This window comes from Gorilla gorilla, chromosome 12 (genome assembly GCF_029281585.2).
Source record: "Gorilla gorilla gorilla isolate KB3781 chromosome 12, NHGRI_mGorGor1-v2.1_pri, whole genome shotgun sequence".
NCBI lineage: Eukaryota > Metazoa > Chordata > Mammalia > Primates > Hominidae > Gorilla > Gorilla gorilla.
The window spans coordinates 113,330,878-113,356,749 of record NC_073236.2 but is presented as its reverse complement, the minus strand read 5'-3'; the positions used below and the strand labels follow the sequence as shown (position 1 = coordinate 113,356,749).

Sequence of the window (25,872 nt, the reverse complement as noted above, 5' to 3'; positions counted from 1 at the left end):
ATGTCTCAAAGTTTGGAGGTGTAAAAGGGTGTGGTAACTTTTGGGAATGGCTGGAAGTTGAATGTAGTGGGAACATAGCAGGGTGGGAATCAGGGGTAGGGTGGGAAGAAGAGTAAGAATGAAAATGTGGAGGGGGATGCCCTGCAAACCTTTGTGCCAATTTCCAGCCACAGTGAATTATGTGGAAGCCAGGTCCAGCCTTTAGATGTTCTTATCTCACACAGAAAATCCCCAAACCTCATGTCTTGGCAAGAAGGCTCAGGGGATAGAAAGAGAAGGGAGACATCAGGGTTGGCCCTGGACAGTCTGTCACTTGGTTCCCTTACAGTCCAGGTCCCCCAGCCTTGGGGCTCAGCACTGGACAGAAGGTTGGACTAGAAGAACTTCGGGACCCTTCACACCCTGCGTTCTGTGGCTCTGTGATTGATGTAGGGAACTATCTCAGGAGTTGATAAAGGAAATACCTGAAGCTAATACTTCCTCTCTTTGAGTAGCAACCTGTGGTCAAGATGGCTCCTTCTCAGATAGCCCACTCTTGATTACTCCTGGGAACTGCAGGCCTCTGAGCTAAATGAGGACCACTGTCTCCATTTTGTTAATGAGAAACCCAGCTGAGCCCTGTGGCCTGCAGGCACAATAGAGATTCGCCCAGGACTCCCTATCTCCTGTCTGACCCAATGGAATTGAGACTCCTGGAGGGCCAGGCTGGCCCCTTCACCTCAGGGTCCCAGGCCTGTGCACAAATATCAGCATGTTCAGGAAATGCCTGAATAGGGCAGCACCAGCTTGGGAGCAGCCAGGGGCAGTAAGAACTAAGAGCTAGATACAGAACTGGCTGGGAGCACTGAGCGAGGGGCCGACTGACCTGAGGGCAGTGGGAAAAGAGGTGGCCACGGGCAAAGCTGGTGCACACCCAGCCAGATGAGAACAGGAGTCTCGGGGGTCTGCCTGCCTGGGTTCCTGCGGAACATCTCAGCAGAGGCTCCTACAGAGCAGAGGCCAGGCTCTCTGCCTGCTCCTGACAGACTGGAACCCCTTAGACGTGCTCTCCTCTTCCCTTTATATCTCACATGGGGCCCTCTGCTGGTCTGGAGAGAAGATACTTCAGGGGCCAGCAGCTGCTCCCAAGGAGAATGGGAATGGCTGCCTCACAAACACATCGGCCATTTGAATACTCTTCCCTCAAACTCTTCCATACCTATGGTTTCCCTGAAGCAATCTAGTGAAGTGAGTGTTATTATCATGCCCATTTTACAGATGAGGAAACTGAGGGTGAGTGGCAGTACCCAGGTAGGATCTAGGGCTTCTGACTCCATATCCAGAACTTTTTCCACGATAGCCCAGCAGGGCTCTTTCCTTAGTGTCTTGGATGGCACAGCACAGAAGGTCAAGCCATATTTCAACCAGCTGCTCTGGCCTACCTAGGGCCACTGCCAATGGGCACAGCTCACCAAGGGCTCCCTCATCACCTCCCCCGGCATTGACTTTCACTCAAAAGCCTTGGGGAGCCTGGGGCCAGTGTCTCCCTCTGCGTGTTTACCAGTTTCTTGTTTCCCCCTGCAGAGGACCTGCTTGGCCCCCAGTGGTTGCATGTGCTGGGAGATGCTAAGGAACATTGTAGACCGGGTCCATTCCCTCTGAACTGTGGTCAGTGTTGGTCTTTTGGGGCGCCTACAGCTGTCAACTGCTAGACGACACAGGTGAGCGGCTGAGGCATCTTTCGTTGTAATAAAGGAACTTTCTGGAAACTGCTTGTCATCTGCCTATTCCTGCTGCCCAGCCCCCTTCCCCAGGAGCTCTGCCCATGGCCACCTCCTGCCAATGTGGAGCTTGGAAGCGATTTCTCCACTCAGTCCAGAGAGCAAGGGTTGCAAATAAACTAATTCCTGTGTGGTCAGTGAGGCTAAAGGCCCAGCCCTTCACTGCTCCAAGGAGAAGATGGGTGTCAGACAAGGTGCTGGCCTCCAGGTGGCCCAGGAGCAGATAAAGAGCTTGCAAGATTGAGTACTCAGGATGAGGTCCTGAGAGCTGGGACCACCGTGCCTCAGCCCCTCCGTGAATGCCACGCACAGTGTTCTACCCCTGAACCTTGGTTTCTCAGCCTGCAGGTGGGCCTGTCCAGTGCAGCCTGGACTGTTCCAGCACAGCTGCAGCAGGATGGCAACCTGTAGCTTAACCGCCCCACGCTATGCTGCCCGTGGAGCTCAGGGCCACATTTCACAGATGAAAGGACACATTTGCTTTTTCTAAAGCCAGCATGAGCCTGCAGGTGGCACACAGAGGGAGATCCAGGGTGCTGCAGAGAAAGCAGTCAGTGGGTTGGGGTGGGAGGCAAAAGGCAGCCCAGCCCACACCTCCCTCTCCCTCCTGCCTGACCTCCTCCTGCCGGCAGGGCCACTGCCATCACCTCCACCTCTGCCTGTCCCTATGAACACAAGCTGCAATGTGGGCATCCCAGGGCCTCTGGGTAGGTGATGTGGGTGCCCCAGGGCTCTTGCTGGAATGTTCTGCCAATGGCCTCTCCCATCCCTTCCAACAGAGGTGCAGACACTGTGTCCAGCCTGGGCCCCAAGGCTCACTTTGCTCTTTAGTATAGGGGGGTCCTCTCTGCCCCCTTCTCACCGCCTCATCCCCATCCCACTCTCAGACCCCTCTCTCGGGAGAAGGGGCCATGTCTAGTGAGAAGTACCCCCAACCCTCAGGGCTGGGCAGCAACCACATGGAGAGGCAGAGGTAGGTGGTGAAGGACAGAGTCAGCCTGGCCCTGCCTTTCCCCACTTAAAATGCTCAGGTGCTCCGCCGTCCCCGGGGTCAGGTCCAGCCTCGCCTCCTTGCCCTGCTTGGCTCTCTGGCCTCCGCTCCTGCACCCTCTCTGAGCTGTAGACACATGGAACCTCTTTCGGTTCCAGAGTTTCAGCTCCTCTCTCAGCTCTGGGCACACTGTTTCCTCTGCCTGCTCAGTCCTTACCTCCTCTCCTAGCTCCCTCCCGCTGGTCCTTCGGGTATCAGCTGAGTGTTGCTTCCTCCGGGAAGCCTTCCCTGACCACCGGTCACCAGCCTGGGTGAGGGTGCTGCTTCTGTAGCTTGCATGCCTCACCCCCACCTTCTATCTCACATACCTGTCCTGCTTGTTCCACACCTGCCCAACAGATGCAGGCTCCTTGGGGCTGGGGCTGGGTTGTGCTGAGCTCTGTGTTTCTACCCCTATCCTTGGGACACAGTAGATCATGATAAATGGTAGCTGAATAAAGGAGTGAAAAGGATGAGAAAAGACCAGACAGAAGAGAGGCGAGGGGCTCCCAGGGTTCCCGCCCATGAATAGATCTAAAAGAAGCCAACAGTGTCCCCCATCACTCTGGGGCCCAGGGAGCTACCGGCTGCCTGGTTTCTCCCAGCCACCCTGGGTATCCCAGGCTCCATACCCGGCCCCCACCCTGTGCTCAAGGAAATCAACCTGCAGGACAGGGAGAGAGAGAAGGAGGGGGTCCTGGGTCTCCCTGAGCTCAGGGATATGGTCCTCACTTCTGCCTCCCCAGGCAGAGGGCTCTGTGCCCTGCCCGGGCACTGGCATGTTGGCACGCACAAGGAGACACAGGCATGGAAGAACAGGGGACCCTGATTTTCCAGAAATCACAATGGCCAGTCAGTCCCGGGCAGATGACTACCTGTGAAAAGGCTTGTCGCCCCAGCCCCTGCTAGAACTTTTCCCACCCATCCTCCCAGCCCTGTCCTATCCCCAGCCACCTCCAGAGCATGGGCTGGTCCAGCTCTCAGAGCTGGCGTCCCTCTGAGACAGGGGCTTCCCTACCTCGGAAAGTCACTTTGGCGATCCGGTCGCCCCTGCCCCGCAGCTCCGAGACTGTCTTGAGATGGATGAGCAAGGCCATGCTGGTGTGGGCTGCCTGGCACTGCCAGGCGGGAGCAGCGGGAAGGAGCTAGCCGGTGGAGCACGGCTCACACGCCTCTCTCTTCTCTGCCGCTGCCTCCTCCTCCTCCTCCCGACCCCCCTCCGATGCTGCCCACAGAGACCAAGGCAACCAAGCCGAGCTAAGCTGCTCCTGCAGCGACTCACAGAGCCTCACAGCCCCCGCCCCTCCAAGTTGTCAGCCCAGCGTGTGTGTATCGGTGTGTGCGTGTGCGTGTGTGTGTGTGCACCCAGTGTGCAGCCTGGGAGTGCGGCAGAGTTGGAATTCATTATTCAGCAGCCGCCGGCTCCCAGATAAAGCTCTGTCCAGCTTCAGGTGTCTTCTCCCACCTCCTGGAAGGGAGGCTCTGCCCACCCCTCTGCAGGGCTCTGCTGCTTCCCTGCTAAGCAAGCCCTGCCACCAGCAGTGGGCACAGAGGAGTGGGCATGAGCATGGGTAGGGTGGATGTGGGGCGGGGGGCATTCCCACCCACAGGGGCACACTACAAGAAGAAGGGAATGTATTTGTCCACCTAAGCCCACCTCTTCCCTGCTGGAGACTGTGCCCCCAAGAGGCTGGGCCCTGAGCCCTGCCCTGGGATCCCTATTTCTGAATCTCAGGAAGCAGAGAGGCTGGGGCTGCTGCCTGAGGCGAGGCTCAGGACCAGGCCATGCATGATGGAGATGGCTGGTTGTGGAAGCAGCAGAGGCTTGTGTGCTACCAGGGGCCATGTTTAAGGATCCAGGGCACTAACCTAGCCCCACCCCAAGGCTGGGGGTCAGGCAGGCTAGCGAAAGTAAGCCAGACTGATGTTTGCTTTCCAGCCAGAGGAGCAGAATTGAATGGCCTTCTGCTGTTATAAGCTGCTAGGGGCAGGAGAAGGGATGTCTATAGTGAAATTTCTAAGGACCAAAAGAGAACTGCCCCCTCCTGTCTTCCAGCAGCATACACCAAGGAAAGGGACGCTGGGGGCCAGAATCCCTGATGCTGGAATCTGTGCAGGGTCATCTGCACCCTTGTTCTTTCTATTCATTCTTGGTGGAATGCCCTCCACCCCACCCTGGACTCAGCTTGAGTGCCTGCTCCTGGAGGTGCCTCTGTACCCGTACCCCAGCTGGGTTGGGGTCCTCCTCTGTGCTGCTCCTGCCTCCTCTCATCTTACTGAGTCCTGGGGCTGCTTCCCTTGCCTTTTCCCCTCCTGACCTCAGGAGGGCCCTGGAGCACAGCATCCCTCTACCCCAGAGCCCCACATGGTATCCTGTGCACCGTAGGATGCCCAATTACTGTTGAAAGGATAAAAGAATGAGCTCAGGGATCTACCTGAAACAGAGTCTAAAGGTTAAAAAGAGAAATACTAATTTTTCACAGCATGGTAACAAGAGGTTACTTCTTTTGAATTCTACATTCCAAATAACCTGCAGTATGTCCCAAGAGCCTTCTTTCCTCCTTCTAGATATTTCCTTGCTACTGTGCCCTATTTTTCTTTTTCTACTTACGTTTTTTTCCTTTGCCCTTTTTCCTAACCAATTCTTGCTTACCTTTCTCACATTTATCTAATCATATTGAATTTAAAAATGTCTTAGAGTATTCTGTTTATTGAATACAAGTATGAATATTAAATTTTCAAAAGCTAGATAAGTTTAATGTCTTAAAAAAAAACACCTAAATTCACTAGCATTTTCCATCCATGAGGTCATCAGGTGATCTGTGTTTTTAAGGCTTGGTGACTGCAAGGTACAACAACAACAGAAAATATCTTCTTCCTTGGTTCTCTCGAGGTCCTCCCCTGAAAGGAGTGAATTTCATGAGGCCTCTTATAGACCCTGTGCATCTTTAGGAAAAAGCCCATGATCCTGCCCTAGCCAAGGCATCGATCTATGATGAATCTCACTTTCCACATCCATAAAATGGTAGCAATTCCACTCAGCAGCTCTCAATGGAGTCAGCTGACCTTTCTGAAACCTAAGACAGATCCCACTTTTCTTTTCTTTTTTTTTTTTTTTTGAGACAGAGTCTCACTCTGTCACCCAGGCTGGAGGGCAGTGGAGTGATCTAGGCTCACTGCAACCTCTGCCTCCCGGGTTCAAGCGATTCTCCTGCCTCAGCCTCCCAAATAGGTCAGACTATAAGCATGTACTACCATGCCCAGCTAATGTTTGTATTTTTAGTAGAGATGGGGTTTCACCATGTTGGCTAGGCTGGTCTCGAACTGCTGACCTCAAGTGATCCACCTGCCTCGGCCTTCCAAAATGCTGGGATTACAGGCATGAGCCACCGTTCCCAGCCAGAACCCACTTTTTAATTTCCATTCTTCTATTACGCATTTTGGTAACTGAGTATATAATTTATGTAATGAACACTTACTGAATTCTTTCCAGAGCCAGGTGCTGAGATTCAGGGATGAATATGATATGGATGGCACAAGACCCCAATCAGACGAGACAGATGGACTAGAACACAGGCAGGTGGAAGGCAGGGTGGTGGGTTTACCAGCAGGACTGGCTGGGCAGCCCTGAATAGGGGAGGAAGTAGGCGGTCAACCTCACCAGGGCTGGGGGTCTTTGACTCATGTTTTTCTTATTGTAGAACATGTTCCCCAATGTGAATTTAGAAAAATACAGACATGACTGCATTCTGAAGGATGGATGGATTTTCCTTCCACCCAGTTTGTTTGCAGCCATTCCTTTGCCTACAGCTCTCTTTCCAACCAGGCCTCAGTGTTTCTGCTTCCTGAGCCTCTGGGAAGCCTGTGGCTCCCCTTCATTTCATTGGCATTTGCCAGGGGAAGTCTTTGGAGAATCCTGGTGGCAGCCACATTCTGTGAACCCAGTAGCGTCTGCGGTCTTCATCCACTGCCATTTACAGAACCGAAGTGCGAGGGGAGCACTGCTCTCCATCTGGCATCTGAAGGGAAGAAGCAAGACCTGGAGACAAAGTGGGAACTGCCAGGCTCCTTCATGACACCAGGACTGCCGCAGAGGGAGCTGGGGTGGCGGGGCCTCCACCCGAGTCACCAAGAGCCTGGCACCGTGGAAGCTGTCCCCATACCCTCACCCCTTATGGAAAAGCCGAAGGCCCTGTGCCTGCCCTAGGCACCAAGGCTGGTGTAAGGGTCCCTGGAGAAACTCAAATGTGGAGGCTGAAGCAGTCACAGGGAGGGAGGGAGGCAGGATTACACAGGGGGTGGGCCTTCAGCAGGCCTGCTCTCTGGGGCAAGTGCTACCCCTGCGGATGCCATTCCCAAAATGAACGGCAGCATTGGGGACAAATGTAAATCACACACCCAGACGTTCTATGATTTTCTTTTTGCCTCTTGTGGAGTAGTTTGAGGGTATGATGAGGTGAGAAGGAAGCCATCAGCTAGAGATTAAGAAGAAAAATGAAAAATGCTCCTCTTCGCAAGGCGCGCACACACACACGCACACACGCACGCACGCACGCACACACACAATTACACACAGCGTCCTAGGCAACCTCGCCCAGCGCGGCCCACTACAGAGCCCCTTCCTGGAACTCCCATGGAGCTGGGGTGCAGGGGAAGCCTTGGAGAGACATAGCTCCTGGGGACCCTAAGGCCACTCAGGTTTCTGGGCCTGAGCCACGGTGGGGCAGCTGCTTTGTGCGTGACCTCCAAAGTCAGGACCTAGCCTGTCCTTTGTGGTAGCGTCGCGTTCCAAGCCGGGTCACCGCAAGACGGATCCCGCCAGGCCTCTCCAGCGATGTTCTGTCTCCCTCCCGCATCTGAGCCTCTGCACATCCCGCAGGCAGCAAGGCAGAGAGCCCCGACGCGCCGGGGCAAGTGACAGGGGTCACCCAGCAGAGCTCGCGGAAATGGGAGGCGCCTTCTGGGCGCGCCCTATGGGGCTGCTCCGGGAGGTGGCCGCCAGGGGGGCGCAGTGTCTCGGAACGCGAGGACCGCGGGGCCAGCTGGCTTTGCCAGGCTCGCCGCCGTGGCCGTTGCCAGGTGACCCGCCGCTGTTTACCGTGGGGCGGAGCGGAGCGCCAGGCTCGCTGTACTCGCGCACCCACCATGGTCTCCCGCAGCGCGGGCACCCTACTGACCGAGTTCAATGCCGCCTACGTGCCCCCTGGACTCATGCCCGGGTAAGGCCGAGGGAGCGCCTCCTCCCCTCCCCCTTCCCCTAGCGCCCTCCTCGGTGATCGAAATTCAGCCCCCTGCCCCCGGACTTTGGGGCTGAGGGAACCCCGAGGAGCCAATTTTCCACCCGACGGGGCGAGGGGCCTTCCTGGAGGTTTGTGGTTTCAGAGTAGGAAGTGGGCGGGCACGGGCGGGGGCCTCCCCAGATTCCCCTTCACAGGAAGGCGCTCCCTGGCAAGTGGGGCACAGCCAGCAGGGCATAAGGGACCTCGCGTGGACGTAGCCGGGGAAGGGGGAGGAGATGGAGCCACGTGGGGTTTAGTGCGTGGAGACGCCCCAGGCGGGCAGCCTCCAGCGCTTAGAGAAAATGCGAGAAAAAGCAGGCCCTTCTGTCCGGCCCACAGGGCCAGCACCCAGCATTCGGGCAAGGTAGTACTTGTTGGTTGAAGGAGGGAAGGATACCGGGTGGGTGCCCGCTCGAAGAGCCTGGCAAGGCCAGAAGAGCCGTAGTTAATGGGTCATGTATGCAGTACCCGCCCGACTTTGCGGTCGGTCCTTTCACAGACCTCCCTTTATCCTCCCAGAAGTTTTTCTTGGAAAGCTTCCTGGCCGCTTGCCCTGAGCGCTGGCTTGCTGTTTAGCACTTTCAAATACTAGGTTACACCTACCTTTCTTTACTCTGGATATTTTCAGACTCCAAGCATCTAACATGCAAGTCTGGCTGTTGCCTCCTGTTCTTTGGCTCTTTCTCCTACAGTGTCTGATGTTTCTACTCCAGACCGCCTCTCCCAGGGTGTAAGGCTGTCTTTATCCCTCCTACCAGTCAGCATGGGTACTGAGAACAGGCACTGGATTCTGAGAGGCAACCTGTACAGTATCAGCAAATCTGTATAGAATGAATGAATGATCCTAAGAACCCTTGTCTGAAAAAAAGAGTGAACGAATGAATGAAATGAATGTCTTGAGAGTTCTGCAGGCAGAGTCTCCAAATGGGTGAAAAAGCCCGCATGCTCTCCCCTGCAATAGGAACAGATGGCAACATGAAGAAAAGTGTATTTGGTATGAAGTTGGGATTGTTTTGAAGCAGAATAAGCTAGACACAGAGGTGCTGTGACATTCAAATCATTTCTGGAGGCTGCATGAGAAAGTAGCAACCAGGGGCTGGTGCTGTAGTTTTAACCTAGCCCATTTGTGGATGCGACCTCTCTCTGGGCCTTGGAGGGAGCTCAGAAGCTACCAGGGTTCCCATCAGACAAAGCTGATTTACCAGGTCATGGTAGTTTCCCGAAGCCAAGCCAGGTGACTTAGGATTTGCCCGTTTTCCTTTATTTAAGACATTCATGTGGGTCAGTGCTTGGGACATGCCAGGTGTTATGTTAGGAGGCTGGGAAGACAAAGACAAACAAGTGAGGGGCTGCCCTAGTGTGGTGTAAACACATAAGGTTTAGTTCAAATCCATTATTGCAGCCTTGGATGGTGGTGCTGACACCACATTCTGGGTGTTTATCATGAGATTTGATTTTATACACTGACTTTTTTTCTTAAGCCTCCCACAGTCTCCAGCTGGAAACTTTTCTATTGTCTGACTCCTGGACATGTCCCATCTGAGGGGCAAGGCCTGGTGCTCCTGCAAACCCTGCCCCGCAGTTCCCCAACTCTGTTTGGCCGGGGTGGGAGCTGCAGGTTTCAGAAGCAGTCCCCAGGGTGCTTTCCTATTCCTGCCACTTCTCAGCAGTTCCCTTGAGCGCCCTGTCCTGTGACTGATTTAGAAATGGCAATAAGAGGATCATGAATGAGGCTTCAAGCCTGGACTGGGCTAGTTTGAGCAGCTGAGCCCATATCTGCTGCTTTCTCATCTAGATCTTTCTGGAAGGGATGTGTTCCCCTTAAAGATTCCCATCAGCGAGGGATGAATTGAGTCGTTTTGTGTTTCCAAATGCTACCTCGTTGGCAATTCTGTTAACTTAATGAAAGAACCCAAGATTCCCGACCACACTTGGATAATTCTTATTTTTGTGTGTCTGTTCAAACACTAATCACAGGATTTTAAAGCACAGCCAGTCTCTTCTGACACTCACATCACCCTGCTCTTACCTGCTTTATTCATAGAGGCAGAGAATATTCATGCGGGTGTGGACCTCAGAGATCATGTAGCCCTGTCCCCTCCTGTTCCAGATGTGGTCACTGAGGTGTGGGGGGACTTGCCTGAGCCCCATGCTGGTGATGGAAGTGCTGGGCTGGAGCCAGGTCCCTAATGCCTGGCAATAACACCGTGATCTCCTAAGTCTGAGCTCCAACTATGTGCCAGGCACTGTGCTGGGCCCTTCACGACATTTTCTTCTTCTTCTTCTTCTTCTTCTTCTTCTTCTTCTTCTTCTTCTTCTTCTTCTTCTTCTTCTTCTTCTTCTTCTTCTTCTTCTCCTTCTCCTTCTCCTTCTCCTTCTCCTTCCCCTTCCCCTTCCCCTTCCCCTTCCCCTTCCCCTTCCCCTTCCCCTTCTTCTTCTTTTTTTTAATGGAGTCTTGCTCTGTTGCCCAGGCTGGAGTGCAATGGCGTAATCTCGGCTCACAGCAACCTCTGCCTCCTGGGTTCAAGCAATTCTCCCCACTTCAGCCTCCTGAGTAGCTGGGATTACAGGCACGCGCCACCACACCTGGCTAATTTTTGTATTTTTAGTACAGGCGGGGTTTTGCCATGTTGGCCAGGCTGGTCTCGAACTCCTGACCTCAGATGATCAACCCGCCTTGGCCTCCCAAAGTGCTGGGATTACAGACACGAGCCACCGTGCCTGGCCTTTCTTCTTTTTTAAAATCATCACAATAACCCAGATGAGGAATGAGCAGCTTGCCCAAAGTCATTCAGCAAGTTGCCGAGCCTTGGCTTTGTGACTTCAACACCCCAACTCACCCCAATATCTCCCCAACCGTCATGTGGTGTTTCACACTGCCTCCCTTATTTAGCAGGGAGGGAATGGGGTCGACAGTAAGAGATGGACTCTGGAGCCAGCCTGCCTGGTACGAATCCTGGCTCCATGACTTCCTTACCCTGGGCAGGTTACTTATCCCCCCTGCCTCACCTACCTTATCTGTTCAATGGGGATGATCACGGTGTGCAGGTTAAAGAGGTTTCAGTTAGTTAACATGCGTAAAGCCTGGCACTTGATCATTGTTAGCTGTTATCATTAGTTAGATTTCTACTGTGTTCAAGATCTGGTTCTAGGAACCCCGGGGAACATGAGATAATAACAAAGCTGGTCTTCAGCCTCGCTGGCCAGGGTGCTCCATTTGGTTCTGTGCTGTTCCTGGGGACACAGCTTCTAGGCACCTTGCCACAGGCAGTGCCTGCCTACGCCTGGCCTGGGTGCTATTCCTGCAGTGGGCAGGAGCTCTTGGGTCAGAGCCCCTGAGATGTGAAGGGGTTTGAAGGGATGAGATTGGCTTCAGGGAGGTCCAAGCTTCCTGCTTGCAAGTCGGATCTGAGTGGCATCCACTCCTCATTCTCTGTTTCTGGCCATGCCTCACCCACTCTCAGTGCAGACACTTGGCCTGCACCGTGCATTCATTCATTCCCAGACTGCCACTGCGCCCCATGCCCACAGCTCCTGCCCAGCGGCTCTCACCAAGAGTGAGGGCAGGAGGATTTGCCTCCCAGCCCCTCTCTCTGTCTGCCTGGGGTGGCAGTTGTGCCCACATCTGTCACTGAGCTGGACCTCGGAGACTTCAGGGGCCTCTGGTCCTAAAATCAGTGCGCTCCGCTCCATTGTCAGGAAGTGCTCCCACAAAGGTGGCTGTGTCCCCATCCCCAGAATCCCTGTACAGCAAACACACACACAGTGGTGTGCTGACAAATGTTTAACAACCAGTTCTCTGGAGCAAAAATGCTTTGATTTGTAACATTCATCCGTATCTGTGGTATAAATACTCTCACCAAAGCTGATTTCAAACTATCAACATAGTGTCCTTAATTGCAGAGTTGGGGAGGGATGGATGCACAGCTGTGCACCATTATATAACATTTCCACCCCACAGATAGAGTGGACATGACAACCTCAAACACAGACGATAGTAACATGGCAAAATAATTAGGAAGTGAGGAGTTTTGACTGTCTCCTTTGGTTTTAGTGTGTTTTTCTTTCCTTTGAGACAGAGTCTTACTCTGTCACCCAGGCTTGAGTGCAGTGGCACGATCACAGCTCACTATAGCCTTAACCTCCTGGGCTCAAGTGATCCTCCCACCTCAGCCTCCTGAGTAGCTGGGACCACAGGTGCGCACCACCATACCTGGCTAATTTTTATATTTTTTGTAGAGACAGGGCTGCCCAGGCTGGTCTCGAACTCTTGGGCTCAAGCTATTTGCCTGCCTCAGCCTCCCAAAGTGCTGGGATTATAGAAGCCACCATGCCTGGCCTAATATAACATATTTAATTGTAATGGAATATAATTTGATATTGAATACTGGCTTGTTTAATAATAGACTTAACAATTTCCTGAAAATTTAGAAGTTGATTCCCTTGAAGCCAGTAGGCACTGCCTGTAGCCCACTACTGCCTGCCCCTGTGATATGGTTTGGCTGTGTCCCCACCCAAATCTCATCTTGAATTGTAGTTTCCATAATCCCCACATGTCACAAGAGGGACCAGGTGGAGATAATTGAATCATGGGGGCAGTTCCCCCATCCTGTTCTCATGAGAGTTAGTTCTCACGAGATCAGATGGTTTTATAAGGGGCTCCCCATTTGTTGGGCACCCATTTTTCTCTCCTGCCACCATGAGGACAAGGACATGTTTGCTTCCCTTTCTGACATCACTGTAAGTTTCCTGAGACTTCCCCAGCCCTGCAGAACTATTAGTCAATTAAACCTCTTTCCTTTATAAATTACCCAGTTTGGGGCAGTTCTTCATAGCAGCGTGGGAACAGAGTAATACACTCTGCCAGCTTCCTGGGGCCTGGGGCCTTACCCTTCAGGGAGAGAGGTCAGGCCAGGCTTGGGAAGGGAGGGTTCCAAAGCATTTGCATTTCCAAAGCCCCTTCCACTTCAACCCAGTCCCTGGCACCCGAGGTGCAGCCCTCCAAAGAGGCCAGTGCATCTTGGGGTATGAAATAAAGGCCATCTGCCCAGGAGGAGGTAGGGGAACCTTTGTGCCCATTCGTTAGTATTAGAATCTCCTGGGGAGCTTTAACTATGACCTGTGTTCGGGCCCCATCTAGAGATTCTGATGTCATTAGTTGGGCTGGGCCAGGGCTGCAGGAGTTTTTAATCCTCCCAGGCAATTCTAAGATGTAACCAGGGACAGGAATGCTTGTCTGAGAATTTCTATGGCCCCTTGCATTGCAGACCACTGTTGAGAAACTGGCAGGTGTGGTCCTGTTTTCAAGCATTTGAAAGAAGGGACCTCCTCGTGTGAAGCCTTCTACCTGTGCCATTCTCCTTGGCACACCCCCGCCCCCAGGCTGAGAGGTCTGACTGAAGGCACAGCAGGCGCTACTTTCGTTGTTCGGTTCTCATCTCCAGCTGAGGGAACAGATCATTGTCCCAGATTCAAGCCCAAAATACAGAAGCAGAAAGTAAATTCTACAGTCCCTCAATTCTTCTCCCTCTTGGCCCTGTCCCCACAGGGAGCTTCCCTCTCTATCCCCCCAGGAGGCAGCCTGGTCTCAGAGGGCCTCACACACTTAGGGAGCCTCTGGCCACTCACCTGCCTTTCTCTGCTGCAGTATCTTCTCTTATGGAGGATTCATAAGCCACATCATTCCCCACCCCTTTCCCAGGACCTCTGCCCCAAGGCCAGCCCCTATCTCTTCCCTGGAATTCACCTCTGAGCTGTTCAAGGACATTTCATAGGTAACTGGTGCCTCTCTACCTTGAGGAACTGTGGAGCCCCCTAAGAACAGGTGATCAGGGGCTCCTGGAGACTTGGGCTTTGCAACAAGGATCCTCCTTCTCTCCAGAAGAAAGGGCAACCCTTTAAAATGTGCCACCATTTGTCAATTCCATTCAACAGATATTCACAGAACATCCACTGGGTGCAGAGAATGCCAAGCATGCCAGTATGAGTACAACAGAATCCTACTTCCCCAGAGAGCCTATGATTAATACAGAAAGAATATTCCAGTGGCTCAGATTATTGTGATATGAAAGAATGTGAACTGAGGCCAGGTGCGGTGGCTCACACCTGCACTTTGGGAGGCCGGGGCAGGTGGATTACCTGAGGTCAGGAGTTCGAGACAAGTCTGGCCAATATGGCGAAACCCTGTCTCTACTAAAAGTACAAAAATTAGCTGGGCATGGTGGCGGGCACCTGTAATCCCAGCTACTTGGGAGGCTGAGGCAGGAGAATCGCTTGAACCCGGGAGATGGAGGTTGCAGTGAGGATCATGCCATTGCACTCCAGCCTGGGTGACAGAGTGAGACTCAGTCTCAAAAAAAAAAAAAAAGAAAAGAAAAAGAAAAACAATATGAACTGAGACATAGGAGAGGTGCAAAGGGCAAAGACAGTTCCATGGAGCGGGCAGGCAGGGTCTGTGGGCTGGGTCATGGAGGCTCCATGGGAAAGAGGGTATTCAAGATGTACCTCAAAGGATGGGTAAGATCACAATGTGGGATGCGGGGAGAGCAGAGCCTTCTGGATGGAGGATGTGGCTTGAGACAAAAAAAATGGTGTGGAGGTGCCAGAAGGATGTTCTTTCAAAGCAGCAAATGGCCTCTTCAGCTGGAGTGGGAAAACTGTGATGACAGTGGATGATGCGGCTGGAAAGCATTCTCACAGAGGCCCTGGCGTGGAGGGACTGACACCTGGCCCCGCTTGTGCTTGGTGTCACAGGCAATAGGGAGCCCTTGAAGGGTTTTGCCTTGGGGAGGAATGTGATCAGAACTGTCCTTAGTAGGAGGCATTACAGAGGAGAGGATGCATTGTGGAATGCGGACATGCCGAATAGTCGCTGGTTAATCAGTTAATAAGGTTGATCATGGGATCTCTGATGGCTCATGGTAATTAGTTTTAATGTTGGCTGTGGGGCCAAGCAGTGCTATTAAGAGTCAGGGAAGGGACTGCTCCTTTTCACACAGTAACCCACAGTGGGCCTTAGAATCCACACGTGACCATTGCCCAGGGGTCCGGCTTGGCACAGTCTCCTGGCTTATGTGGTGTACAGATGGATGGAGGGACAGGGTGGTGGATGGGAGCAGATGAAGGGGTTGAAGGGGAGGTGTGGTGGCACCAGCCAACACAGCAAATGCTGCCACTCGATGCCCTGTTATAAAACTTGCCATTCCCCTCTGTTCCTCCCTACCTTGGCCTGCCACATATCAACACAAACAGGACTGCAGAAGGCTCCACCGTGGAGCTCAGGGCATGCTCAAAGGAACACAAATGCAGGTGCATATAAGGGACACAGACCTAGCTTGCCAAGATGCGCCCACTGAGTGCTAAAGAATGTGAACCTGCACATGTGTGCAAGTGTGTGCGTGCACACACACCTGCCTGAGCAGCAAGCCCTGAACAGAATCCAGGCAGAACTCAGCAGGATTGCGGAGGAGAGGGCTTCTATTCTATTGGGATGCAAATATCGTGGCATTCAGAGAAGGTGGAGAAGCAGGGAGCAGAGGAGGAGTATGGCAGAGAGCTTGGGGGCGAAGAGAAGAATCACGAGAACACATCATTTTTCTATGGCTCCTTTCTTCGGAGGAGCCCAACGCCCCTGTAGGCGGGATGCTTCATGCCAACATGTGCTCTGCTGATCAGAGCCACGCTCCTCTTAAATCAGGACTCCAGGGCATGGTGCCCCCAGAGTTTCTGGAATTCTGCCTCCTCCAGTGAACATTTGTTGAGCACTTGTCATGTGCCAGGTGCCGAGGATAAAGGAGAACACGGATTAGCGGAAGAGACAAGTTCATTCGGGTCTGAGTGTGGACTTAAGGATGACAGTCCTCTCAGCGAGGCAGGTGCTAGGTACAGGGTGTGCAGTCAGGGGAGGTAGCAGAGGGCACTGGATCCTTAGGAGTGGGTGGCAGATCCCCAGATGGGCAACAGGGAAAATGCATCCCAGGGAGAGGAACTCCATGCAAAGGCCCAGAGGCCTGAAGAGCACGTGTGGCCCCAGAGACTGGGAGTAACGCTGCTGGGACCCAGGGCACTGATGGGCGAGAGGAGGGATGGCTCTGGTGCTGTGTGGACAGCAGGCTGGAGGGGGTGATGCTCCGTTTAGACCAGGGAGGAGATTGGAGATTGTCCAGGCAAGCAACGAGGGAGGCTCACAGCAGTGGGATGGAGGAGGGCCACAGGCCAGTGGCTAAGGAGGGGCCTAAGCAGGACTTAGGGAGAGGTCAGATGTGGAGGGTGATGGAGGGTGATGGAGAAGCCATCAAGTCCCAGTTTCTGGCTTAGGTGGAGGTTGGAGGGGGCAGGGATATACTGGAGGAAGAGCAATTTCAGTGGCCCTGAGTCTGTGGCGTGGTGGCCCAGCCTTGTGTGGGCCGCCAGGCATGTGGATCCATTGCCAGAATGGTAGAGGCTGGAGACCCAGATCTGGCTGTCATTGACATACGGGACATGTTGGAAGTCTAACACAGATGAGATCTCCCAGAAGGAATGGGTCCCTGGAAAGAGAAGAGGACCCTGGGGCAACACCATCGCCTGGGGAAGGAGCCAGAGCCAGGGGCTCCCCCTGCCCTGGGACTTTCCTCAAAGCCTCACCCCAGTGGACACTCGTCATGGAGCTCCTCCAGTACCCACCCTGGGAATGGCCTTCCCTCCTTGTGGTTGATAGCACTAGAACCTTGACCATGGTCCCACTTGGGTTGGAGCTGGTTGTACCCAGGCCAGCTCAGCATGGCGCCTGACACATGCACCCCATGACTCAGTAAACACCGAGTGAGGACTGGGCTCGGGGAAGGCAGGCTGAGCACCGTGGGTCTTTGTGTTCCCAGCACTTAGTGTGGTGCCAGCACACAGCAGGTTCCTGATAAATTAATGTTTCATGCCATCTGACTCTGTTTTTAAAAAATGATGTGTGTACAAAGAAGAAAGCCACAAATCACCCCAAATCCAAACACCCTGAATTATCCAGGGTCAACATTTGGTGCATTTTATTCAGAGTTTCTCTTTATGTGTATATTCAGACAAGATCGGGCATGCTCAGGATGGTATGGCTGTAGACCTTATGTGTATATTCAGATAAAGGACTAGATGGAGGAGTGAATGGATGGATGGACGGATGGATATAAAGACAGACAAAAGCAACTTTATAAAAATATAATCATACCATATTTGCTATTTTAAAATGAAAAGCATGAAATTGAATCTTAATAGAACTTAACTGAAGAGAAAGAAACTGAAGTAAAATGGAAGAATAAGTAGATTTGAGATAAGTGTTAATTCATCACAAGAGATATTAGTACAAAAAGATCCCGCTATAGGAGAGAGAGAGAGGATAAAAACCATCAAAGGACTAAAGCCATTATGTTGTACTTTTTTCTAACGATGTGTTTCAATTTTAGATGCCATGGGTTGACTCTGATTTAAAGAGATTCTTAGTAAGTGCACCCCCATCTCCCCTCCACCCACCCCCCAATTTTGGTTGCTTAAATTAGTTTTACTTTGACAGGTTTTATAACATTTACATTCCATTCTGTAACTAGCATTCACCTAGTTGCTATTCCTGGTTCTGCACTTCAATAGATTTGAAGCTCACCACCACTCATTCTAACAGAGGCTCTACATTACTGAGTTGGTTTTTTTTTTTTTCTTTTGAATCATCTCTTGATTGGCAGGATTTTGTCGCTGAACATGACTTTCAAGAAGAGCTTGTGGGTGCTTTAGTTGCTGAGCCCTTTCATGCTAGGAAAGGGTGGCTTTGTACCCCTGTGACCGCCTGGCTGGTGTGGTATTCTTGGGTTATGCTCTTTTCCCTGCGGAATGCTGTGGGTATCTTCCTTTGCCTTTCATTCTATCGCTTCATCTTTTTGCTGGGGTTGGCAGCATCTGGTGACGAGCATCTCTTCCATTCCCTACATTCCGAACCACTTGAGAAAGAAGGTGAAAGAGGAATGTGGTTGTTAGAGAATGCGGTGAACACAGCCTCAGAACGAGATAGGCGCTGGGGCCGGCCTCCTCCCCACGGGCAGAGCCTGTCCATCTAAAACCTAAGGCTTGGAGGGGCAGAGCAGGCTTCCTTGCTTCCGAGGAGGAGAAGGAGGGAGGGGAGAGGTGGGCCACAGGCTGCCCGATGGTTCCAGTGTGGGAAGAACCTCCCCTCCACGTGGGAGGAGCCCTCAGGATAGAGGAGGCAGCATCTCCCCATCGCTTGTCTTTGACATCTTAATTTATTGAATCTATATCTTGATTAAGCTTCATCTACAGCACAAAGTGCTCTCAGGAACTTGCTTACACGTCACAGGTTAGGTTTTTTCCCAAACAAGTTTCTTCATCAGTGCAAATGTTGCAGCGGGACAGTGTGAGCCGAGGACATTGGATCTGGCAACAGCAGGACCTGATATGACCTTAATTTAGATGTAGAGGTTCACGTTTCAATGGTGGGTCTGAAGGCAGACTGAGGGAGGTCAAGGAAAGGGTGAGAGTTGAGAAATCAGGCAGAAGATGCAGCGTATTCCTTAGCGAGCTCCAGAAGGAGGGAGGGAATCTGCAATCCCGCCTTCCTCTTTGCCATCTTTAACGTCTCCTCTCTTGGCTGCTTCCCCTCTGCCTATAAACGGGCACCAGCCTTTACTGTGGAAATGTACAATCTAGGAACCACGGCTCATGCCCGCTTACAGGCAGAGGGGAAGAGGCCGAGAGGGAGGGGGATATTAAAGATGACGGAAGAAGGGCAGAGGCTGAGAGAGACAGGGAGGAGTCGGATGGGACAATGAGGCCTTGGGTGAAACAAGAGCAGGAGCTCCAGACCCAGGAGTGGCGCCCAGGCCGGGAGGAAGACTCTGTCTCCTGAAGTGGCCAAGGTGACCACACAGCCTCACAGGAGAGACAGCAAGGCACCCACCAATTCCTCCGTCTTCCCAGTTCAGAGGAGACCTGGCCTCTGCGGGGAACTCAGGGGGCTGAGGAGGAAGGGCACTGAGGTGGTGGAGAAGAGTCAGGACCGCCAGGGTCACGGTGTCAAGGGCGGCACCTCTGTGGCATCCAGGGATGTGAGTAGTGAGGCTGGAGGGGGTGCCTGTGCAGCTGGGGTGGAGCCTCTTCCCTCTGCAGCCTCACTGCAGCTCTGGCCCAGCCAATGCCAGATGCTGTGAGACCCCAGGAAGGCACAGCTGTTGAGGGTGGTGGGACCAGGAGCCAGGGCAGGACTCACTTTGTGTGAGCTTCCCTACAGTGAGCAGTCCTGTCAGCAGTCACTCGGCTTCGCTTCCTTGCCTTTTTCCTGAAGACAAAAAGAAGGAAACCGTGCATTGCTATCTAATTCCAGGCAGCTTCCATTCTGTTGGTGAGGAGACCGAGGCCCAAGGCACAGGGAAAGACCCCAGAAGAGGTGAGAGTAGGGGACGGACTTACATCTAGATGGCTGTGATGACTCTGCAGGACTGGGATGTAGAGGAGCTGATGGGGCTGTAGAGCTGGGCCCGGGTCAGATCACACATGGCCTCGAATGCCACGCCGAAGATCTGACTGTGGACTGAAGTTCAGTCTGGTGGAGAAGGGATTGCAGGGGCAGGGGTCTGGTGCAGTTAGAACAGTGAGGTTGTTATGACCACAGGCCAGGTACAAGGGCACATGGCTGGGCTCAGGTGGTGCAGATGGAGCTACAGGACTTGGTGACTGACTAGATGTGGGTGAGGTGGATGCCTCAGTTTCTGACTTGGATGGCTAGGGGGAACTTTTCACAGAGATGGGACCAGACTGTCAGGGAAGGTGGGGGTGGGAGATCAAGCCTGGGAGACATCCAAGGGATATGTCTGGTGTGCAATTGTACATAGCAGCCTAAGGCTTGAAGAGAACTCCCAGGCGAGAGCTGTGGACTGGGTTCATCTGCACACAGGAGGTGGCTACGGCCATGGCATGGCTGCCATCACCCAAGACAGACCCCGGAGGTTCACCAGTGCTTAAGAGGCGGGCAGAGGAGAAGGCTCATGAAGGTGTGGTCAGAGATGTTGGCAAAAGCAACAGAAAGGAGCAAAGGTGTCATCCAAACCAAGAGCAGCGTTTCAGGAAGGGAGAGGTGGGCAATGCCCTGTGCTACTGGAAGGCCCAGCAAGACAGAGCGTGTCCACCGACCTGCAGCAGCAAGAGCACAGGCAGCCTTGGGAAGAGCAATTTCAAGGGCCTCATGGAGCAGAAGTCAGACCCCGGAGAGTGAGGCATGCAGGGGGGCACAGGGCCGTGCTGCTCGGCAAGCTTCCACATTGGCCGCGAGTCTGGTGCCTGTACTGTCTGGGTGTTGTTGACTCTCCCTTGCTTTGTTAAAACAAGTCTTTAGCTCTTGGAGCAAGTCTCATTTAACCAACGATCTCTAGAGTGCCTGTGTCACCAAGGCCTCCACTCGCCCATCTCCTGTCCCTCTCACGGAACCTCCTTGGTCACAGAGGGTGGAAGACTCCTTGTAGGCTCTCAGAGCTCCAGAACCGTAGTCAGCTCTCCAGGCTGCCTGAGCAGGGTGTTGGGAGGCTGCTGTGCTGGGAGCAAGGCTGCGGCGTCCTGAACCTAGGCCTTGCTACACCACATCTCCCACCCATCGCTTTTCACTGACCGGGCCCCCACCCGCTTCTCATACTCCCCCTACTCTTTCATGAGATAACTGCAGAATGTGGGAGCCAGAGGAGGCCTTTGCATCTTCAGGCCAACGCCTGAGTAAATGCGGGTCCCTGGAGGGACAGTGATTTGCCTACAGTGTTGACTGGGGGGTATCTGGTGTTCTGGCCACTGTGTAAGCCCCTGGTCTGGAGAGAGGAGCATCTAGGCAAAGACCTCTGTGGGGAGGGAGAGGCCCAGAGCCCCTTGGACTTGGCCATCCCCAAAGACCTGAGCAGGTCAGTGCACCTGGGGAAGCCCCTTAGGGCCAAAGATGGCCACCGGGCTCCCCTGACTCTGCCCTTCATCTTTTTTTTTCTTAATTGTTATTATGTTTTTATGTGGAGACAGAGTCTCACTGTGTTGCCCAGGCTGGTCTCAGAACTCCTGGGCTCGAGTGTTCTTCCCGCCTCAGCTTTCCAACGTGCTGGGATTACAGGCATGAGCCACGGCACCCTCCACTTTTAAGGGCCTCTCTTGGAACAGGCCTGGGGCCCTTCACTGATCTGTGGCTCCACCACCCCCACTGTGATCGGCAGGTACCATGGCCACGTCCCCACTGTGGCCTTCTCCTTTGGCGCTCCCTGCGGCACCACCACCCTCAAGTACTTCCAGGACCACCGCAACGCAGCCATGGAGAAGAGCCACACTCCCTTCAGCCAAGGCGGCCACTTCCCCACCATCTTCTCCACCAACCCCAACCTCCTGCTGATGAAGCGTGCCAGCTCCCGGGACCGCTGGCTGCACAAGCCCAGCTACACTCGCTTCAACCTGGACAGCCATCGCTCCACAGAGCTTACGAATTTCTACCAGGTAAGCTGTGTGGGGCTGCCCTGTGGCCTCCCCTCCTGCCCACCTGCCCCCACCACGGGAAGGGAGTGATGGCCAGGGGCCAGGGGGAGACCTCACACCTGCCACAGTGTCTTGATTTCCTTTCTCAGAGCCCCTGAGCCAGCAGGGAGCGTGGTGGGCTTGGCTAAAGGGAGTAAGGAGGCTCAGGACTTTGCCCCTCTGATCTCTCCCCACCTCCTGGGGCTTCAGGACCTCCAACTCCTGCTCACTCCCACTGCCAGTGGAGCTAGGGGTCTCTAGGGACCTGTCTCTAGGCTCCTGCCCTTACCTTCTGCCCCCTGGAGTCTCTTGGATCTGTGGAATGCCATATATTTTGTAGGTGAGTAAAAGGTCTAAGATCCACCCACCAGATGAATAACACATGAGCAAAGCCCCCACTACAGCCCCCGGCCCCAGTTCCAGCCCCACGGCATTTATCCACCTGCGTCCTAGAGCCTCCTCACCCCTCCCTGCCCTGCAGCCCCCTGGGGGCATGCTCTGAGTCACTCTCAGCCCCAGCCTGGGTTAGACTGCCCTGCAGGGAGTGAGCTCGAGGAAGGGGACCCACCCACACCCCTGTTGTTCTTGTCCTGCTGTTCAGGCTGGTAAAGCCTCCCTGGATGTGGTTCAGACACATCCCCAGAGACCACAGGTGCACGGGCCTGAGCTGGCCCTTATGCCCTTGGCAGGGATAAGGGTTCATTCTCTCCTGTGTTCCCAAAACCTTACTCTCTCCATCACCTTCTCTCACAAGCCTCCCCCTCTAGCCTGATTGCAAGGACAAGGTGTGTCCTGGCCCCAGGGCAGAGAACTTGTATGAGTAAGGCAGCTTCCTCGGGAGAGGAGGAGGTTGATGCCACCAGCCTCTGAGGCATGTGCGACCATCTCAGGGGGTCTGCCAAAGCCTCTCCCTCCATCTTGGCGCTGAACAGAACATGCCCTGTACAGTGGGGAAGGAGAGCGGGGAGCAAACACAGGCCAGGCAGACATGGTGCCTGTGTGCACAGCAGGTGTGCGTACGCCTGCGGGGCTGTTTTTGTACTCGGTCTGAGCTGGTCTCTTGTCTCGTTTACTCTCCATAGCAAAGCTGGTCTGGTGGGTGTCGTTATTCCCATTAGGCAGATGAGAAGTAGTGACTCAGTGAGGACACCCAGCTGGTTGGCAATTGAGTTGGGGCCCCAGCAACTCTGGGACTCCTCCAGGGGCATTAGGGGAGGTGGCCCCCAACCCTGCCCAGGTGCAGCGAGGCATGGACTGCAGGTGCCTGTGGTCAGTCCTGTGCACTAACAACCTGTCATCTCTTCCTTGATTGAACCATAGATGGTCCAGCAGCATCGGAAGTACTATCAAGACAAGACGGGCACAGTGCCTCGAGTCCCCTACTTTGCGCTGCCCGTGAGGGAGCCGGAACGGTACCCCCTCCCCACCGTCCTGTGAGTGCCTGCCCTCCCTTCATCTAAGCAGTCAAGAAACGCACCCATGGGGCACCTGCTCTCGGCCAGGCATGCACAGCGCACAGACTGAGAAATGAGTTGAGGATCTTGCCCTAAAACGTGCAGTGCAGAGAGTGATGGTTACAGAGCAAGTGGGTCAGGGCATTGGCAGCCTCAGGGGGGATGGTGGTAGCCTGAATGGGTGAATCAGGAAGAGTGCTTTCCCGGCCAGATGCACTGGGAGTTTGGGAGAAGCTCCGTAAGCTTAGTGGGCCTGAATCTGCGGGCTGATGCCCCGCCTGCAAAGGCAGCCTGGCAGCTACACTAGTCCTAACGTGGGCGCCAATGCAGAGAGCGGTAAGGAGCTGCTGCCCTCTGGTGGATACAGAGGGCACTACACCGAGCAGGAATCTCCCCCGGTCCCGTTCACATTTGGAAAATGTTCTCCTAAGGACTTTCTGTCCATCTAACTAAATAGGAAAGTTCCTTGCCTCCTGCCCCTCTCTGCTTTTATCTAGGAGAGCTCCTTTCTCCAGGGAAGGCCCACTCTGCCCCGAAAGATGACTTGGGTACTGTGGTTTCTGTGCTCTCTCCTTCCTGAAGCGCAGGCAGGGGGGATCATTGGCTCACACGAGGTGTCCTGGAGTGGGGTAGGGTGGTGGGTGGTGCCTGTCCTGGGAGGTCAGTGGATAGAGCTTCGGATTTAGCTCCATGCCAACCACTTCCGGCTTGCCTCAGAGTCCTAAGATTCACCATCATCCTTACTGATAAAACAGCATCTGTTTTCGTAAGTTTAATGGTTTTTAAAGAAACAGGCTTCACTGCATCTAAAAGTTCCTTTTTGCAAGTCAGACAGGATCATTTTACAAAAAAAGGAACGTGAGGCTCATTGATCGCCTGGGGAACTTGTGCTGCGTGGCCTGGATGGTTGGAGGCAGAGCTTGAAAAGGAAGCAGCATCTCCCATCACCACCTCTAGGACTCGGGGGCTCTCTCTAATCTTGGAATGGCTCTGAGCCAGTCCATCCCTAGAGTATAGTGGGACTCTCCTGGGGACAGGTATCCTCTTGAGATGGCTCTGGCCAGGATCTGCCCCCCATCCCCATCACTGTGGGGTGAGCGGGACATCTCAACTCTGTTCCTTCTTCAGGTTGCCTGGCCACTTGCACTGCTGCTGACAGTTTCACAACTAATGCAAAGGGCCAACCAGGTGGTTGGGAGAAGAGGGTCAGTGACAGGCCTGGGGCAAGCCCCTCCCTCCCGGAATCCCCTCCATCAGCACCATCATCATTTCTTAGAACATTTGTTGTGTGTTTACTCCTTGTCCAGAGCTTCACATGCATTATTCAAGTCAAAGCTAAGAGGGGGATACCACCACTGGGCCATTCTTAAATATGCACACTTCTAGCAGGAGTTAGGACCAGAGTCCATCCCAGGTCTGTCTGACATCCGTGTCCTCACTCTTAACCACTGTGCCATTATGTAAATACAGGTTATTCCCACCCCAAGTCCAGGGGGACTTATCAGGTGTTAAACTGACGAGTAGCCAGCAGGTCAGCTTGAGCTGAAAAGTGGGCACGTGGGGCTGTGGGTGGGCACGCACCACCCTCCTTCCCTGGCACACTGCATAACACCAGTCCCATCCTCACCCCTAGGCCTCCTCTGTGCCCGAAGAAGAAGTGGCACCTTTTAAGACTAGCCCCCGAGAACCTGAAGACCTACCAGACCTTCCCATCAGGGAAGAGGGTCTCTCCACAGGAGCGGAAAAAGAGAGACTGCTACTTTGAGTTCAGAGCATGAGACTTTAAGTTCAGAGCAGAGCCTGATGCCTGAGATCCTGGGTCGTGACCAGCCTGGCTTGCTTGGAATAAAATCTTTAACCATGACCATGCTACCCACCTCTCCTCTGGATCCCAGGGACACTCAGCCACAGCAGGAAATGCCCCCTGAAAGTCACACAGCATTGTGTCCTAAGGGCCTGCGGAAAGCTCTGCCCCAGGGACTCAAGCCAAGGAAAAGTGGTGTCCGGCTACCTGGCAGGTCCAGCTACCTTCTCCCCAAGGTGGGGCAAATGGAGTTGAGGAATGTAGGGTTCCCTAGTCTTAGTGGCAGGTCACTCAGGTACAGAGACCTCCCACCAGATTCCACTGGTATAAGCAAGGAAGTCCAATTGCGCCGGTCTAAGAATGAAGGGGAAATGACCCCAGAATAATTGCACTGGGTGTGATTGGAAAGGAATTTTCATCAGAGCCCTGACTTGGCGTCGTTTGGTCCACACGATCACTTGTGAGGGAAGAGGTGTTATTATCCCCACTTTACTGATAAAGACATTGAGGCTCAGAGAAGGTGAGAAAGTTGCCCAAGCTTAAAGTTGGGAAGTAACACAGCCAGAATTTGAATTCAGGTCTTTCTGACTCCCAAGCCCTGGTTTTTCCACGACACAGCCTGCTTGTGGTCCATGTGGAGACTGAGGGGCAGGGAAGACATAAACCTGGGGATCCTGAAGGAGCCTGTGGAGGGTGGAGCCTGGGAAAGAAGCTGTGTGCAGCAGGCACCTTCTGCATTCTGCCTAGGCTGGCTTGGTAGGGTGGATGCAGCATCTACCCCTGAAGCTGTTTCTAGAAGACGATGGGAGGGAATGACCTAGGACCAGGCAACTCTTCCAGGAATCCCTATGTTTCGGGGCCCCAGGCCGGAAGTGGATGCTGAGCATGGGTGCTGAAGCCACATGCCTGGGGTGGTCTTTGAGGGTCTGGAGGGTCTGCTCCCACAAGGCTGCTGCTTCCTACCTCCCAGGAGGCTCCTGCCTGCTGGGGCAGGGGCGGGACGGGGGTGAGAGCCCCTCAGTGACAGGATCTGGGATGGGGACAT

At 53.7% G+C, this 25,872-nt stretch overlaps 2 protein-coding genes across 4 annotated transcripts in view; one reads left to right on the top strand and one right to left on the bottom strand.

Annotated features, from left to right (window-relative positions):
* Nucleotides 1-4,072, bottom strand: part of OTOF (otoferlin) — a 101,563-nt gene extending 97,491 nt beyond the window's left edge. For 2 of the 3 annotated variants that reach the window (XM_055377603.2, XM_055377604.2), the window contains exon 1: nucleotides 3,809-4,046. In XM_055377603.2, the coding sequence (XP_055233578.2) occupies nucleotides 3,809-3,887 (79 nt within the window). In that variant the 5' untranslated portion in view covers nucleotides 3,888-4,046. Of the gene's footprint in view, nucleotides 1-3,808 lie in introns of all 3 variants that reach the window. The other variant, XM_019020612.4, reaches the window with a different exon arrangement.
* A 3,776-nt stretch (nucleotides 4,073-7,848) lies between these two features.
* On the top strand, nucleotides 7,849-24,887 carry CIMIP2C (ciliary microtubule inner protein 2C). The gene is made up of 4 exons (XM_004028965.4): nucleotides 7,849-8,009; nucleotides 21,278-21,551; nucleotides 22,890-23,002; nucleotides 24,657-24,887. The coding sequence occupies exons 1-4, from the start codon at nucleotides 7,936-7,938 to the stop codon at nucleotides 24,799-24,801; spliced, it is 606 nt and encodes a 201-aa protein (XP_004029014.2). The 5' UTR covers nucleotides 7,849-7,935; the 3' UTR covers nucleotides 24,802-24,887.
* Nucleotides 24,888-25,872: the final 985 nt, after the last annotated feature.